Source organism: Chroicocephalus ridibundus, chromosome 5 (genome assembly GCF_963924245.1).
Source record: "Chroicocephalus ridibundus chromosome 5, bChrRid1.1, whole genome shotgun sequence".
NCBI lineage: Eukaryota > Metazoa > Chordata > Aves > Charadriiformes > Laridae > Chroicocephalus > Chroicocephalus ridibundus.
In genome coordinates, this window is record NC_086288.1 from 55348003 (window position 1) to 55366792 (window position 18790).

At 38.1% G+C, this 18790-nt stretch overlaps 1 protein-coding gene across 10 annotated transcripts in view; it reads left to right on the top strand.

The window, feature by feature from the left end:
- PPP2R2C (protein phosphatase 2 regulatory subunit Bgamma) overlaps positions 1 to 18790 on the top strand; it is a 198409-nt gene that overhangs the window by 133330 nt on the left and 46289 nt on the right. For all 10 annotated transcript variants that reach the window (XM_063335825.1, XM_063335826.1, XM_063335834.1 and 7 more), the window contains 4 exons: positions 4760 to 4857; positions 5454 to 5619; positions 9818 to 9930; positions 11660 to 11837. In XM_063335825.1, coding sequence (XP_063191895.1) covers positions 4760 to 4857; positions 5454 to 5619; positions 9818 to 9930; positions 11660 to 11837 — 555 coding nt within the window. The remainder of the gene's footprint in view (positions 1 to 4759; positions 4858 to 5453; positions 5620 to 9817; positions 9931 to 11659; positions 11838 to 18790) is intronic.

Here is an 18790-nt window from a genome sequence, read left to right on the forward strand (position 1 = left end):
CCATGCTGATTGCGGTGACTGTGATATAAAGGAGAAGTTCTGACCTGTTCTGGCTGGTAGAATTTCACAGCTTTTTTTCTTTTTTTTTTTTTTTTTTTTTTTTTTTGAGAAAAATACTGATGTTAATTCCAGTGTTCTGGCCCATTCCAAATCCTTTAATTCTCTATTGGGATTACATTGCAATTCAATAGAATATTATATTCTCTGATCTTCTTTTCCCTGTGTGGTTGCGTGATGTTGTTTGCCCTCAAAACTTGCTACTGCTGTCCCAAAAGCTGCACTTGTGTGCTGGGGGAAACAGTTTTCAAATTTTCTTTGCTTTCATGATCTTATGAAGCAAAATAAAGTATACCAGAGCCTTCAAATGAAAGGGCTCAGAAAGGTAGAAATTATTAGTAATGGGACATACAGAAAATTATAGTTGAGCTTTTCTTAGAGCTGCTTGAGGTTTCTGACCAAAAGACTGTATGAAGATGTGTAAGTACGTTCAGATTTTACTTCACTGAGTGCATACTAGGTGGACAATGGCATGCAGTTGCTTTAGAGTGCCCCAAAATGATGCAAAGATTTATTATATAGGTAACACTTTTCTAATTATTGTAAAGGTATTTGGACCTGTTTGTGTTACATAGGAATAAACTATTAAAATCCCTTAAAATAAACCTGTAAGAGGCAAAAAAGTGACCATCAAAATGTGATAGTGTGAAATAAAGGCCAGAATTAATTTGGGCAGTGTGTACCAACCTTTTTTTCATCGCACCCACACTGAACCTGAGGGGAGCTGCTGGAGGGTTCGTTTGCCCCCATCCGAGCTGGAACAATATTTGTGAAGCTGAGGGAAGAGCAGTACAATCAGCTAGAGATGTCTTGATGTGCCCAGATGTACATTGATAGACTTAGGTCTAATAGAAAAGCTGAATATATCTAGCTAAGCAGCAGCTGTTGGGTACAACATAACCATTAAGCACGTGTAAAGAGTGTAAACTGTGAAGCTGCAGCAGAATTAGTTAATGAGGTACAAAAGCACAGAGGTGACTAGGAGTCAGAGAATGAAATACTTTAGACTGGATCAGGAGAAACTTCCTGTCAGTTTAAGCTGTAGAGTAATGTGATGTCTTTCTGTGAATATGTAAAATTAGCCCAGGGAATGAAGTCTGTAATGCGTCTGCTGGAACAATTTGCTGTGGCATGATGTGGAACAGAAGACCAGGTGTATACTCCTCCCCCCATCCCCCAGAGTAGTTTAATCTTTTGGAGGTCTTCAGTTTGCTTTTCTCAGTCAGCATCTGTATTTTGAGTGTCCAAGTTTTGCTTTTAAACTGAGTGAAAATGTTGAGCATCATGAGTTTTAAATCCAAGTTTATATACAGTTCTGCATAGATAAAATGGGGAATTAAAAAACAGAGTAGGAAGATTATTATCGGATAAAAGTTGGGATTTCCAACCTGATTGGAAATGCTTGCCAGTTGACATTGAGGTTACCCATAATTGTTCTTAATAGGTAAATTATCTCTGTCTCTGGTAATCCTAATCGTTAGCGCAAAGCTTGGCACTGCCAGCAGAGATATGGAAGGTGTAGTGCAGAAGAAGGCTGGAAGGAGTCTTTCATCTCTGCCATCCCTTGCCAAGGGCTTACTGTACATGCAAATTTATCAGCTCTTCCATTGTGGAGCATTTATATATCCTGGAGAGGGTGAGACCTGGCAGTTAATTGCTCGGTACACTCAGGCGGCCATTCTCCAATGGAAGAATCTGCAGGGTGGGACCACAGTGGCTGGTGTTGCTGCAGCATTAATAAATATGTAGGTGAATGTTCTGCAGAAGGGTACGAAGAGCTTTGTTGGTTGATTCTGTTCCTAGCCTGGAAGAGCCAGCCTGGCTAATCTTTCTTATGAAAACAGCATGACTAATGTTTGCCTGCTAACAGATATGCTGGATAAGGTTTTTTGGGGGAGCTGTTGTTTTCTGCTGTTATTTACAGGATCAATAAAAGTGATTTTCCAATTCAAGGATAATTTTTTTACCAACAAGCTGCGTAGCCTCTAAGGTTGGAATATTGGATCTGCTCTTTTTCAGAACAAGTTAATTTAAAAATGATAGGTAGTCTCCAGTTCAGAATTAGTTTTTCTAATAGAAAGGAGGGATGCATCTGGAAGAAACACCTTGGGGAGGAGAGAATTTTGCCTCAGAACAACATCATTGCACACTGCCCACAGATTCTTAGTGTTTGAGCTGCTTTTCTTTAAACAATAATCACTTAGCCGCACACAGTATTTTAATGACATGCAATACAGCAAAATGCAGAGCTGTTTTATTATAACCCTGGTTCAGTTACTATTGAAGTCTGTCCAAATACTCCTGTGGACTTTACTGGGCATTGGCCGATACCCTCTGTAAAGTGCAATATAATATTTTGTGACCATTGTGACCACAGAGAAGAGTATTTCATGCCATCGTGGAAGTATTCCAGGCCAATAGCAAGTGTATTCACACATAGAAGTTCAAATGCCATTCATTCCTTTTGCACAGTTATTTTATCTGATTCTGTTGTGACCCGTTGAGAAAATCACATACACGTTACGCAGGCACCCACATACACACACAAATAGACACATATTTTAATAGATATTACATTCCTTCCCTCTGCATTTACTCTTCTCCCCCATTGCATGCTTAAGATAAGAGTCACCATTCTAAAAGGACTGTCATTACGAGACTTCTGCAGTTCTGGTTGGGGTAAGATAAACTTTAAATGAGTAAAATCATGCAGGTATCATTTTATAAGCAGGAGCTCGCACCTACTATCGGTATGAATTTTGCAAGATAAGAACAAAATAGCCAAGAAATGTTCTTCGACTGGAGGCACTACAAATGAACTTTACATGCCAGGAAAGTTGATTGGATTTTTGCGTTTAAAAAAAATTGCAATTTTAAAAATCAAACTCAACTCATCCCAAGCCCCAGAGAATCACCTACCGTAGGCAGAGTCTTTCTACTCTTACTGTACTCTAATAAGACTAGGGCTTTTGGGATTATTACCTATAAAATACAGAGTCTGTGGAAGTCCACGTAAAAATCAAATGCCATTAACTTTGAGAAGGCTTGGGTTCAGACCCAAAATATTGTAAGTCATCATGTTCTATTTTTCTCAGAGAATCCATACATTTTTATCCAGCAAAAAAAAAGAATGACATACACGCTTTATGATTCCCCCTTCCTCCTTTATACATGTAGTGTGTGGAGGAAAAAAAGAGGAAGGTTGGTTGGTTTGTTTGTTTGGCTTTGTTGTTGTTTTTTTTAGACGGAACAATTTGATGGTGAATATTTCTTCAAAAAAAAAAAACAGATATTTTTCTTTACCATAATTAGGGTATAGTTTTCTTTTTTTAGATGGTGACTTGTTTATAACATTCCAGTAAGAATCTGGCTTTTGGATGGCTGTGTTGCTGATGAGAGCTACTGGCAATAGAAGCTTTCTAACACTCAACTGCTAGTTTATTAAAAGAATAATAGGAACAGATGTTTTCAATTCATAAAATGTATCAAGTAAATGGTACATCCACTTGTTATTTCAATTCCTTTGAATTTTAGTGAACTCATTTGGGGCTAGGTTTTCAAAAGAGCTTAGCCCACTGTCGCCTCGTTGTTCTCAGTATAAACTGATGGATGATGAACGTGTTTGAAATCCACAGCTTTTTATGCCTAAAGGGGAGCTGCAAACTACTGACACTTCTAAAAATCTGGCCCATGTTTCCGATGAGTGAATACTGATCATTATAGAGGATTCATATATGCAATCTCTGAGTAATACCCAGCATTTGCCTGTGATTGTATGTATGATGGCTTCTTAATTTACTCTTGCACTAGGCATTTTAATTTAAATTATGCTAATAGTGTAGGATTAACTGTGGATTATGATTCTAGCATTTACTGCCATACAAGCAGAAGAACCAGTTCTTTTGCTCCTACAGTCTCTTTCTTCCTTCTCATCCTGATGTGTAGTAATTTGTACTCAAGACTGGCCTCGGGTTTTGATGAGGTTTCTTGTTTAAGCTGATGCAATTGCTTAGGGAAAGGGAGTTGCTGAAAATTAGAAAAAGAAGAGACTGGGATCTTTTTATCTTCTGATGACACATTTTTATGGTGCTGAAATGATTTACCAAAAATGATGATTTGAGTGGGCTCTTGCCAGCATTGCACAGTGAGCAATTCTGGTTTTGCCAGAAGGTTCATGGCAAAGGACATGCTACATGTAGGACAGGCTACATGTACTTTGCTTTTGCACTCTTGGCTCAAATACATATTTAAGAAAATAAATGTTAGGGGTTATATTAAAACTCTCATAAAGGGTGAAGAGTAAATAATACATACAACAGGACTGAGATGTTGTGTTGGTCCTTGCTAGAGGAAATAGCAGGAGGCCAATGCCGTTGCTATCTCCAATACTGGAAAAAGCTTTATAGCAGCCTGAGATTGCTCTTATTGAAGCATAACCTCTCCAGAGATCTCCTCCACTCCCAAACTGCAGATGTGCTGGAAACACAAATTTGCCTCGTTATGTTTGCACTTGTTTCATTGTGTAGCAACCTCAGATTGTAATGGCATGCAGCCTGTTTGCATTAGTGACTTGCTGTTGAATTCATCTGTATTCCTTCAAATCCCTCATTTGTTGCATTTTTTGTGGAGTGATTGATATTTCTAATGGCTTTGTGTTGTAGTAGCAGTCTAAAATTTGCCTTTTTTCTCTTTTTCCCTCCAGCTGATATTATTTCTACAGTTGAGTTCAACCACACTGGAGAACTGCTGGCTACTGGTGACAAGGGGGGTCGGGTTGTTATATTCCAAAGGGAACCTGAGGTATGTGAGTTACCAATGTAGTCCTTAATAGCTTGCTAAAACCTGGCCTTATTTTTAATACTTCAATTGGATCTAACTAACAAACTTGTTTATAATCTAAAGATTTAATAAAACAGGATGTCACCCCTTTGGAGAGGAAGTGAAAGAGGGTAAGCATCTTCTACTTGGTAGTTTACTGTCCCAAACAAAAATGCTTCAGTGTTAAGAAAAAAGAATGTTATTTTTGGTTTACTTATACATTGTTGTAATAGCTTTTGCCTGTTTGATGGAAACATTCCATTTAAAACAATGCCTTTGCTGTGATACCTTTATGTTTCACTTCTAAATTCAGTCCATCGGCAGTATCTTTTGTAGAAAGCTTTCCTGAATAGTTGACATCTCTTCAAAAATTCTGCCTTTTATTAAATGTTGCTTCAATACTTACAGGAAATTTCATTCTGGTAGAAACAAATCTGTCAATATCATGTTTTAAATGAGAAATTAAATTGCATTTTCCAAATTTTTATATTTATAAGGCTGCTTATACAGCTTTCCTAAGAGATGGAGATAGATTGTTATCATAAACCACAATTTTTTGTTGTTCTTATTCTCCATAGAGTAAAAATGAGCCTTACAATCAGGGGGAGTACAATGTTTACAGCACTTTCCAGAGCCATGAACCTGAATTTGATTATTTGAAGAGCTTGGAGATAGAAGAAAAAATAAACAAGATCAAGTGGTTACCACAGCAAAATGCAGCTCACTCACTTTTATCAACAAATGGTAAGATAGATGAGAGTATACAGGACATATCAGCTTTTTGCTTATGTGCATTTTTGTGCTGACTGTATATATTTGTTGATTTTAATTTACTCTTTTAGTAATTTCCTCTTACAGAGTTTACCAAGACTGTCATAGTGACTCTGTTCTCTGTTATTTATGTATTTTATTCATAGTCATAGGGTTTTTCCTATTGACTCTCTATAGACATTTAGAAAGCTATCCATTTTAGCTATTAACGTTCAGCGCTATCCTGAAATAAATTTTGTGACAAGGCATCACCTTACTCAGCAGCTGTGTTTCACTGGGGATTTAGAATTTTGTCTGCTGTATTTGTCATAACTTATATTCTTTGTAGATGTGTAAATGAATGTAGGTGAGAGATGAATTTCTTTTTCTTTTCTTTCATTATCATCAGAATGGTTTATTTAAGTTCTAAAGAGTTAGACAAATCTTTGGAAGGCAGTAGGAATAATAATAATAGGATATTGATACCAATTCATCTTTCAAGCATGCTTAAGGCCTGTTGATTAAAAAAATGCAGTCTTATTGCTAAGAGGGGATATGCAGATACGACATAGGGGGAAGAAAACGAATGGAGCCTAACATGTACAGGTGTCATTTAGGAACCATTTCGACACCCACAACCTTTATTTCTGCTGGTGATGCATGAGACAAAAATATCCCATTTTATATCTGAGGTCTCACTGTAATCAGACAAGAATTTTTCTTGTAGAAGTTTGAGCATAATTGGGAATTGCTGATAGAAAAATAGTGTAATCTCACATTTGGGAATTGATGCTTTAGGGCAAAGTGATTATTTCTAGTTAAAATCTATAGCAATAAATAATATTTACATTAATTCACAGTAGATAGCAAATTATTTTATGTTTTGTAGTCTGTTTTCCTTACGGTTGTCTTTTGACTTTTTTGGGGCGTTGTTGCAATATTTGAAATGAAACATATCTATTATAGCTAGGTGATTTGTGCTAGTTTATGATTAGTCAGCTAATTATGAAGTTTAGGAGATTACTGCTGCACTTCTCCCTTGGTCAAAATATCCCTTCTACTTCAGATAACTTTAACTAAGAATGGCTTCTTCCAAGTGCATGATACAAAAGTAGATTATTAAAAGTACGCTTCTCCCTTGTAATTTTAATGTTTGGTTTTGGAAACACCAAGGAATACCACCAAGTCCTCAGATACGCTGCTTTTACGGTTGGCTTAATAGACCTTTATATCAGTTTTCTGGTTGATACTAATATGGGAGGGGAGAAAGGAAGAAATAATCAGTCTTAGCGTTGCTGTGGGTTAAGCCAGTTGCAGCCACCACTGAGCAAGCGTAGGACCTGGAAAAATACTTCGGCCTCTGTTTTCCCCCCTTCTTAATTCTTGAGCATCGTGGCAGACCTCATTATGATGAGGAGAACAGAAGTGGTGCCACTGGCATAGCCTTTGGATGGATTCTGACTTTGAATTACCAAACGTTTTTTGTGTGCCAAGGAGGATTCCTAGCTTCCTGGCACAGCAGGGTTGAAGTCTGAAGATTCACTGCTTGGCATACTCTTAAAGATAGTTTTAACTTTAGGATACGGAAGGCCCATGTTGAATTCCTCGCTGATTCACAGGTTACCTTTGAGAAGTCATTGACAATGTATATCAATTCCATGCCTGTAGAATTTTCCCTAACTTGCAGAGTATGAGGGCATTACCTGTCACACATGCTCATATTGGGCAGGTTGTAGAAACATCTTGAGTACTGGTTTATATTTATTAATTTCTGAGCCTGATGTTTTGATGCGATTTGTGATGTTTTGCTCTCTGGTGGGTTAGGTTCTAAAGCAGTTTTGGTCAGAAAAATAACTGTGAAACAGCACCCTTTCTTTCCGCAGGCACATGGACAGTGCCCATTAAATTTTCTGGGAGGAGCATCCCTCTGTTAGGGAACGTGAGAGAAGAGTCTGTCTAAATCTCACCTTCAGTATATGAGACTTGACAAGTCTGCACCTGCCCAAATCTTTTTCTGTCCTTCTAAGGAAAACTTTTGTCTGAAGCTGTTCCTGCACAGGTCACCTCTCTCAGAGGGGATCTTGATTCCTTTCCAGGTCATACGTTACCAACAAGTGATCAGCTAAGCTTTGATTGCAGCCTCTTAGTTAGTGGAAGCAGAAGGAAACCACTAAGGCTTTTGAATCCCACTGTGGATTTACAGTGCTTGCAGTTAGCAAATTTCTGGTTTGCACTGTAAACTGAACTGATTTTGTAGTATAATAATAAATTATTAGGATGCATTGGTACCTTTTGTACCAGAATATATTGGGGCCACTTTCGATGTGAACTGCATCGGGTAGATCAGAATTTGGCCCATACAGATCCTTTCATCTGAGGATTTATGACTGCTTACCAGACATTAATTAATTTAAACTTCACAACACCCTTGAGACAGAATGAATACTGAACCTCACAGAGATGTTTCTATATTTTGCGAAATGTAAGCGTGCTTAGAATTTCTAGGGAGTTTTTAAAGTCCAGAGGCAGATGAAGGAGAAGAAAACCAACACATGTAATACCCTTAACTCTGATAAAATAGTTTTCACTCAGTAACGGGATAGGTTTATCAATAGCAGTCAAGTCCAACAATGGAAAATTGTTTGTGTTTTTTCTTATAATTCATTTTACAATGCTGTATTTATAAATTTTAGAATAGATAAGCAGGAATGCACTATTTACATGTAATAAAAATAAAAAGTGTATGACATGGCCTATATGTATTTTTAGTAATTAATTAATGTGACCAATACAAATGAAATGTATTGAATATCTAAATGGAGCTTTTTAGTTGCAGATTGAACTAACCTCTTGTTCTGTAGATTTTAACAACTGTAATATTTTTGTTGCTTGCAAATTAACACATCAATATCGTTAGGAGTTGCATAATAGTAAAAACACTCAGAGTGCTGGAGGGATTGATTTTGAAATAAAAAAAGGTCAAAGTTAAAGTTGCTATAGAAATGCAAAGTGATTCATGTATTCCTATCCTGCCTTTAAAATTATTTGTACTAGCATTTGAAAAGAGGTATTTGGATCAGCCAAACTGGGGAAAGAATTATGCTTTTTGATGTACTTGGGGAAACAGGGGTAAAGGAAGAAAGTGGGACGAAATCAGAAATGATGCAGGAACTGAGGTCAATGAAATCTGTGGTGGCAGCTGAAGTGCAGAAGCTTTGGAAAGGCTTCAGCTGCTCCATGAACAGATGAATGAAACAACCATTAGAAGCTCGGGGACAGATTTTTTGCAGGAGAAGAGTTGGCATTGATTTTTCAGCCTAGAGAGTGTTGGGGTTGGCAGGCTGGGTGCATGACCAGAGTGGGAGTGGACAATCAAAGTTAGAGAAAACTGCATTTTCAGCTACTACAAAACCAAGGACAAACTCCATCTGTAATGTTTCAAACTTATATTTGTTGGCTTCAGAAGCTCTTTGCTAAATAAGAGGCATACTTACTCTATCAGCATATGCTTCACCCATCATGAAAAAGGGCAAGTTTAGATTTAATTCCATTCCATGTAAGATTTAATATATTTTTCTCCCCATTTCTCTCTCTTACCCTTACAACACAATTCTCTCAGGTTTTTTTTTTTTCTATGTTATTTCTCAGACACTTTCCCTTAGGAGGGAGAAATGTCTCATTTTTCCACAGCCTTACATTTGCTGGAGCTCCTGGTGTTACACCAATACACCACTGCCCATTCCCACAATGGGCTAGGCAGGTATCATTGGTCTGACTGTCCACTCTATGCTCTTCTTGCGCTGTTTATAAGTAACCTAGAAAACTGGTTATAATATCAAGATTATTTCCTTGCAAAGTCAAATTGTCAAACTGAAGTTCAGCAGTGAGCATTGAGTGTTTTTGGTCTATTCCACCCGCAAACTGCCAAGTTGGATCCGAGAGCAGCACGTGCTCTACATGGTCTGTCAGCTGCCAGGAACCTCTGGCTTGTTTTGAAGATATGGGATGTGCTTTATGAGTATTTTTTCTGTTGGCAACATTTTCTGGATGTGCAAAATTAAGTGACCCAGACTGCTTCAGCGTGGGACTTGTCTAATGAAGGTGTAGAAACTTCATTAAGGAATATATTGTGAAAGGTGAGTAACGCATTCAGAATTCATATGCTGACAGTTGTTCGTTTTTTCTTTTAAAGATAAAACAATCAAGTTATGGAAAATTACTGAAAGAGATAAGAGACCAGAGGGGTACAACTTAAAAGATGAAGAAGGAAAACTTAAAGATCTTTCTACAGTAACATCACTGCAGGTAAACTGCTGTCATTGTCCAAAATCCAGTTGTTTTCTGTGTGAAGAAGGTAGTCACGGGTGCTAACTCGGTAAGAGATGTAAATATGTACCTAATGATAAGCATATGTATGATTATTCTCATTGATGTTTTAGCTGACCGATAACGGTCTTGAATATGTCACACATTTTCAAGTCACAAATACTTTATTTTATATAGAGAACAACGCAAATATGTTTAGAGGGTTTATGTCAGTTTTATTCTTCCTGATAAAATTCTATCAGCATGACTTAAAGTGCTTTCACACGGGATTATTTAGCCTGGTGTGCTGGAAGCAAGAATGCAGAAGCTTGTAATTAATATTAAACAATGTTCTTGCCTCATTCAGAGCAACTGAGTTAAAGACAGTACACCAAATTTCAGTCTCATCTTTATTTCAGTATTATAAAAGAATTATCTTCTGTCTATCTGAAGAGTGGGATTTGCAGTAGTCTGTGCTCCAGTGAATGTCAGGTTCTGCATTGCTGAACAGACGCAGTCACAGAACTCATATAAGCGTGTATGACAACGTAATAGATTTTTGCTCTCACACTTTAATGGCTGAATCAACTCCAGGTGTTTTGGCAAAAGAAGTGGCTAAAGGTTAGAACTGAAAGGCTACGTGGTGTAAAAGCTAGCATTTCTTTATTACTAAAAGCAAACAAACAACCCCCACCTGCAAACCAGGCCAATATTGTCTATTATGAAAAAAGCCTCCAAAGTGTAAAGATATCTGTATTAATGGAATATTTATCCATTCTGTATGATTAGGCAAACAAAACGATTCCAGATTGCTTATAGTCTGAGAATTCAAACACTGAGCGGACTATTGTTTTGTTCCTTTAGTGGCAAGCTAAACTCAAAGCTTTAACTTCTTATGGTTAAGTTCCTCTTTAAACTATCTTGTGAAATGATGTATGATGTATTGTTTCTGATGCATGTTCAACAACATCAAATAGTCCCAATCATGGACCACAGCCTTACAGCGTTTAATGCTTTAACAATAGAGAATAAATTGACAGTGTCTAGTTATTGAAGCATGACACTGAAGTGACACACAGGGAAATAACAAGGGCGCAATGATGAGTGATAGTCTGTGGTCTTGGCTTTTCAGGAGTATGTGTGTAGGTACGGTATATACACGTTGGCTTTGTTTTCCAAGACTTTATTTATATATTTTGCTGAGATGATAACCTTTTCACCACTTGACTTTTTTAAAATAGAGACATCAAGTAGCAAAATAAATAGTGTAAGTGATTTACAACGAACAGCAAACTCTTTGGCAAAAGCAAAATACTGGGACTTTGCTGCTTGTCGGAGCCAGAGCCTCCTGCATATGTGGGACAGTAGCTCCTGCTGTAGGACTGGCCTGTTCTGGGGTAGCTGCCAGTGCCTCCCTTTCCACAGTCCAGGCTTTCCAGTGCCTCCCTTTCTATACTGCAGGCTTTCCAGTGCCTCCCTTCCCACAGTCCAGGCTTTCCATTGCTCTGCCTGATTGTCCATGGTTCTCTTGTCTCTCCCTTTCTCCCTTGCAGGGATGGCCTTGCCCAGCAATTCATCCATGGGGAAATTCAGCTTCCATACACTGTGGAGAAGTTTTGTAATGTTACAGTCTTTGAATGCTCGCTCTCCATTGAAACTCTCATCACCCTAGCAAAAATAATTTAAAATCTTATTCCCTTTCTGGTTTGTGTTTTGGTTTTTTTGGCAGGTGCCTGTATTGAAGCCTATGGATTTGATGGTAGAAGTCACTCCACGGAGAATCTTTGCTAATGGTCACACCTATCATGTCAACTCAATATCCGTCAACAGTGATTGTGAGACATACATGTCAGCGGATGATCTCAGGATTAACCTCTGGCATTTAGCAATCACAGATAGGAGCTTCAGTATCCTTTATTGTGGTTCCTTGCTCAGTGTTGATAGTATTAGTGGGGCTTAAGAGGGCTGTTTTGAAATATTTTTCTGCAGATTTTAAAATATACCTTTATTTATCAGAATCTCTGCAGTATTTGTAACAGAAAATGCTCAGATATCATGGGAGACAGCTAAGGCGTTGCAAAAATCAGGGAATTTTATGTGAAGAATTACAGTCTTGGAGTTGGTTAATGACAAGTAAATAGGAAATAGGAAAATACATACCATAGGAATGGTAACTGTCCACCTGATTAGAATACTCTGTACTGTTATTTCCTGAAGACATTTCACACTGAGCTACTCCATCTTCTTTTGCTGAAAGGTTAGTCCTTACCATGACCGTGCCCCCTGTTCTCCATCACCCTGCTTCCCAGAACCCTAATGTCCAAGAAGTGCACGGTTTGGGGGGTAAGGCTCAGCTGCTTCATGTGAGGAGTTATGTCTGTGATTAATGCAGTCATTGCTGTAGCAGGTGCTGGCATCATCCTGAAAGCTGTGTTGCGGGATCATTCTGGTCATCTGTGAGGCTGCCCCTTGCACTACAACGGGGTGGCTTGGAGGAGAAGCGAAAGAAAATGTAGCCAAGAAAAGTGATTGTCTGTGTTTTTCAGAACATAAAAGGGCCACTAAGAAAAGAAATAGGTTATGGGGCCAGCTCAGAATGTTGTGTTCCTTTGGTGATTTCTTTTTAAGCATTTCAAAAGGAGTTAGAAGCATATTTCTCTGTGGATTTGTATGAGGGACTATTAGATGTCAAAGTGAAGTCCTACTGGGGGCAAATTCCTAAAAGAAAGCACCAGTGTGACAGGGTGTTCTCCCTGTCTCTGGTGGTTGTTTATATTTCTTCCTTCGTAGGCCAGATCATCTGTGGAGCTTAACCCAGGCTTTGCTAATGTGACAGGAAACATTTTCATTAAATCAAACAACTCTGTCCTTAAAAAACTGCCTTTGCAGGATCAAGTGACAGATGCCTTTACCCTAGGGATTGTAGGGAGTACCTCCTCAATTTATTTCCAAATTCATCTTCTTTTTCTGTCTTTCACCTGTCTAGATTAAGCAAGTTAAATGGTGCCCTCTTTAATGTTACTGTTTATATAGGACCAATTTATATGTGGTTCATCAAAGTCCAGCCTTCGATATCCAAGCAACTGTACTTCCATTCTTTAGTAAGAGAGAACAGAGTGGAGAAAATTGTTTTCCAGCATGCCTATGTGGAGTAGCAGAGTGGTTTCTGACAGTGTCATCCTTGCTATAGCTTCACCCGACAGTCTTGTCCCTATCCTGGACACCTATATACCTGGCAACTGTCTGTTCTTCTCTACTGTGCATTGTCCTCTTTCTTCTAAAGCAAAGCAGTGAGTGAGACCAGGCACAGCAATCTCTGCATGTCTGTGTATGATAATCAGATCACATTCCAGAATACTTACGCAAGATAAGTCTTTGTTTTTGGCAGTCCCTTTTATTGTGTTAAAAGCTGTTTTATAAACTATAGATTGCCAAGAGAAATGTTTCTGACCAGTTTTAAAAACCCAAATAAATAGTTATTACAGTTTGTGAGCACAACACGAGGTTTTATTGTCATTTGCCACGCTAAGAGCTTACTGACAGAAATATCAGCCCCAAATGAGTTTTTAAACCCCCAATATGTGTAAAGTCTTGAAAAGAAAAGGCTTACTAGGGGAGTATTGATACAATCAGAACAAAATTATTGTGAATATGGTAGTGTAAAACAATTCTTAGCATTTATGCAGAGCTTTTTATCTTCACATCTTTATATATGTTGATCAGTTTATCCTTACAAAAGATTAAGAGGCTGGTAGATAAATGAATTTGTCTACCATTTTGTGGATGAGGAAATGGAGGCAGAAGATGTAAAGAAATTGCTTATGAAAGCTATACATTTCATAGCCCTGATTAGCAACATTTCATTTGCCCTTTGTATGGAAACACTTGTACGTAGGCTTCAGAAGTACTTGGCCTCCAATGATATTTCAAATTCTAGCAATATACTAGGAAAGAGCTGAAAAACAGACTTGCGATTTTCAACTGCTACCATATGTCTTGATGGAAAAGCATGGACAGCAAAATTATTTGAGATTGAATAACCGTTTAGGATGTTAGTGCTTCTACTCCTGCATGTTCAACTGTTGTATTCACTGACAACTGCACGGACTCTGTTTCAAGCATTAGCACACTCCTGTCGTTGAATATTTACTGATAAAAAGTGGTTTAGAGTTTGTGATTGAATCATTGTTTTAACTCTTAAAACATGATACAATGTATAGTAGCACGCTCAATTTCTGAGTATGTTCCAAGGGTGATGATGAGGGGGGAAATGAAGAGTGTGTTTCTGAGGTTTAGGGTAGGAAACTTTTCCTGTATCTGAGATGGTGGCTTTGGGATGCTTACATGGGTGGCTTTGGGATAACTGGATTTCTGTCCTGGATTGGGATACAGATATTGCTGCTTCTTTTAGATACACATGAATGAACATCCGTGAGAACTGTGATGAGAGAGTTTAGGCAGTGATAGGAATGAACACTAGGTAAAGGGATGATTGATGCTAGGGGCAACCTGTTCTTGCTCACCTGGCAGTAGATTGACTTTTGTGGCTGGATACCAGTATGTATTCAAGAGAGTAGACTGAGTTAAATAGGCTGTGTCCGTTTGTCACAGACAACACAAGCTGTCTCTGTGCTCAGTTGTCCAAGACAGGTCATCAGGCAGATTACTTTTACTTAATTCTTTGATAAACAGAAAAGTTGAGATAAGCATTCCAAAAGAAGGTGAGGTAGTTACAGAATATTGTTCGTATTGGGGAATTAACTGGGAGGCCACAATAGCTGGAAGACGGGGAGATAAGTAAGTTAAATTTGCATCAGTCTTTCCACAGGTATCTTTTTGTCCATGCAGAGCCCTGTAAGACATTGTAAAATTCCAGGGGCACGCTTTCCACTAGATTCCAACATTTGTCCCATAAAGAAATTGCATTTCTGTCCTGCAGAATACCCAGTTCCATAAAACTCTCCTGGAATTAGATGAGCTTCTGGGAAAAACATTGGGTGTGCCGATTGCAATTAGGACTAAACATATTAAGATGAAAAAATTCTGCCAAGCAAACAGTTTAAATTATAAATGAATGTTGCTGGGCTTGGTGCCTTCTGCAACACACTTAGGGGGGACAGGCAGGAGGGGGCTCAGGCAGTTTCAGAAATGCTTGCTTCACATCTTTGCAAAATGGAAATGAAGCATCTTGCTGTTTGACATGCAAGGCTTGATTCCTTGAAATACATGTTTAAAACAATAAATAGAAAACATTTTGGTTTGAAGTGGCATTTGTTAATAAGGGATCTGGCAGTGATGTGTATTTGACTTCCTGCTTTCCCTCAGAGGCAGCACTGCTACATATAATGAACTACAATCTGTTTACCCAAGAGGCTGCTTGTGACAATGACACAAACAACAAATACAGTGGTAGAGTTTCTGGACATTCAGCTCATGTTTGACCGTCTTTACAAATTGCATGGGAAATGCTGGAGAAAGAATGGATTAGCAGCAGTATGCCAGGGTGTTTTTCAAGTAAAGTATTTTGTCTTGTAGAATTTTATTTGAGAACAGTTGGGTTATAATCATTATTTTAGCAGTTTTACAAATCACTGAGGATTGTTCATTTCTTTGAAAATGAAAACACAAAGCAATGCAGATCTTAAGTTAATTCTCTTTCTGTCTCCTTTGGAAAATGTTTTAAATCAGCTTTGCAGAATTTGACCAGAATATTTGCCTTAGGTAAAGCCTTAGGCAAATAAAATACAATTAGTGGTTTTCTGGTTTGCTTCTGTATTAGCATAAACACCAACTGGGGTAAAAAGCAGGCAAGTGAGTTTTATGCTATGTCTGTGTAAATTTTCATGAGGAATATGCAAGACTTCAGTAAATTGCTTCCCACTTGCAAGCAGATCTGCTCAGTATCAGTCGGGCAGGGGAGGCACGGGAGAGGAGGAGGTGAGAGAAGAGGAAGGGGGAAGGTCAGCTGGTAAATAATTGCACATATGAGGCTTTTCTTCGCTAAAAGGTTTAATGTGTTTGGTTGTGTTATGGAGAACGAGAGTCAGTGTCCTTAATTATGGATGAGACTCCTCACTGGAAAAGAAGTGAAGTAAAGGTTACTCTATTTGTTAATGTTTGGTCTGAAATGGCTTAGCAGTGTTGCCCATAGCTTAAGCCTTTAGATAAGTCATCTTGGGTGCAGTGAATGAGAAAACAGGACTGCTGGAAGCATACTGATAAGGCTTACTTCATATCAGCAGCAATCTTTGGACTATCTAGCTGTACTAAATATTCTTTATGAGAATGTATTGGGATTGCTCACAGAACTATGTAGCTCATAGCACTTGAACTCCCTTCATTTCCTGGTAGCGCACTATTTCACTCTAGAGGCTGTCATGGCATTGCTATGGAAACAACATCACCGTTTCCAGCATGTACTCATCTTGAGACTCATCTTGACTAAAATACTCATTTCTCAGTCAGATCGATATAGTCCAGGGTTATCCTGTTTTAATAAAAAATTCCTTCTTCTGTGTCCCAAAAGTGTTAAGCTAATTAGCAAATCACCATAGGGCCTTCTTATAGTCTAATGTATTCCAGTATTTGAAGCATATCATGGATAGTCAGATTGTTAGGCACTGTATCTTGGGGAAATTAATTTACTTAAGAAGTAAACAACAACAAAAAAGAAAATAAATCAAAAAGCGAAAATAACATGGTATATTGATGGAGACCAAGTCTGTGGCAGCCCATTGTGCACCTGAATATAGTGCATATATAGGGCATATATTGTGCATATATAGGGCATATATAGTGCTGTGGGAGCAGCCCCCAGGCTGGAGAAGATAGCTAGCCTTACAAAATCCCTGTTACCTGCATCAGTGCTAAGCATTTGAATGCTAAACTGAAAGCAAATCTGCAATATTCTCTTGGCATTTGGGGAGCTGTAAGCTGGCAAGTTTAAGCTCTTGAGTGTGATAAGGTTGTTTCTATAGAAATTCCTCAGCCAGGATGACTGTGCACAAGCTGTGTGCACGAGGATGCATTTTCTGCACTCGCGAAAAAATGCGTTTACTGTGTGAGAACCTGCTGCCACCTCCACCCGCAGCACTGCTTTCCTCAAGCATACACTTTCTGTTTGGAGAGATGGCAGACATTATTTCTCTTGAGAGCTCTGTGTAATACATTTTAGCACTTCCTATTCTGTCAAGAAAGATTCTGCCCATCCGTATCATGTATTATACCATGGAGTAATATTCTAGCTGAGTTGCTACCAGCAACATTTGAGTAGCTTTTCCTCAAATTTGTGTTCTTGTATTCTTTACTTCCCAGAGTCTGTCCCTCTCCCACATGCATTGTCTCTTTCTCTCTCTTTAAAGGAGAATGAAAACATCTGCAAAGCTAAAATCAGGTCTGTAAGTTAGAAGTAGAGGATTGCAAGGTACTATGTACCCTGTTTTCATGGTTTGGTGAGCTCTTTTAAAGTTTATCTATTGACAAATGGTTACTTTGCTTTTCTAATTAAAACACACCTACCTGAACAACGGATGAGAAGACGGCTATTTTCAACAAGCTGATTAGATTCTGGATTGATGTAATGCACTCTTTAGTCCCCACTTTTTTTCAGCAGGGTAATACCGACCTTCTAGTAAAAATAAGAGTTGACACTAGTAAAAATAAAGATTTTTGACACCGAAGTCACATCTGAGTACTGTCAACTGGAGGTTTTCTATGTGTTTTGATAAATGTTGAATTGTACTGTAATTTGAGGTAAACTACTAGAAATGCTGATTAAAGGCTCCTATCTTGCAAAGCCATGGGGAAGTACAGTATGTAGAGGAAAAGGGATAAAAAAGAAGAAATGATATTGCATGAAACTTGTCAATACATGAAGTTCACACGAAGTATCAATAATTAACTGTTATGTTCTTTGCTGCCTTGCTATTTCTCACCTGCTGATAACTACATTGTAAAGCGTCATGATAGAGGTCTTTCCTCCTTTGTATTACTGAAGTACTTGGCATACTTTAACACAACCAAATAGTTTGCAATAAAAATATTTTAAAATAATTTTAATAAAATTTTGAGGTTAGTCAGTCTTATCCCCACTTTATACTCAATTAAACAAAGACTGTTAGACCAAATAAGTTTGCTGTAATTTCAGCCCAGAATCTGAGTGTTGCCTGGTGAGCTCGCACTTTCCATTACTTCCATCCATACTCTAATTCTGCATTAGATAAAGTGGCAAAGCAAGGAAGAGAGAATAGTCCTGTAAAACAGGTAACAGCAATGAAGAATGGTAGGAAGGTGTTTTGTTTTGGAAAAATATAAGTCAGTGCATTTTTGCTTCATAAAGATCTCTTAACTGCCAGAATGCAATGGGATGGAATTTCGCTGAGAACCAACAGAGGCTTTTTGCTAGAGATCACTTGCTTTAATGGACAGAGAAAAATAATTTAGTGTTCTTAAAAAAATCCATGACAATTCTCACCTTGCAAAAGGTAATCAGAAGCAAAACCTTTGTTGTCGACTGAAATGAATCTTTACATTGACAATGCTTAGCATTTAGTCATTTGATGATGAATTTAGGAAAAGTGTCATAGTACCTAAGCCTGCTTATCACTCCCACGAATTTCCTGATTAAGTTACTCTTATCTGAAACAGTGGAGAAGTAGATGGAAATTCATGGTTATCTGTTTAACAATGATTAGTGATTAATTTCAGCTTGTTTTTTAAGGGTGCTTAAGGGAATTATTGAAATCGTGAAAAGTAGTCTCTCATCTCTGGAAAGATTCTTTGCATTAAGTAGTATAAGCAATTCATATTGTCTTTTTCAGATGCCCCAGAAAACTAGAGGATAAAGTTCTGTTTTGTAAGG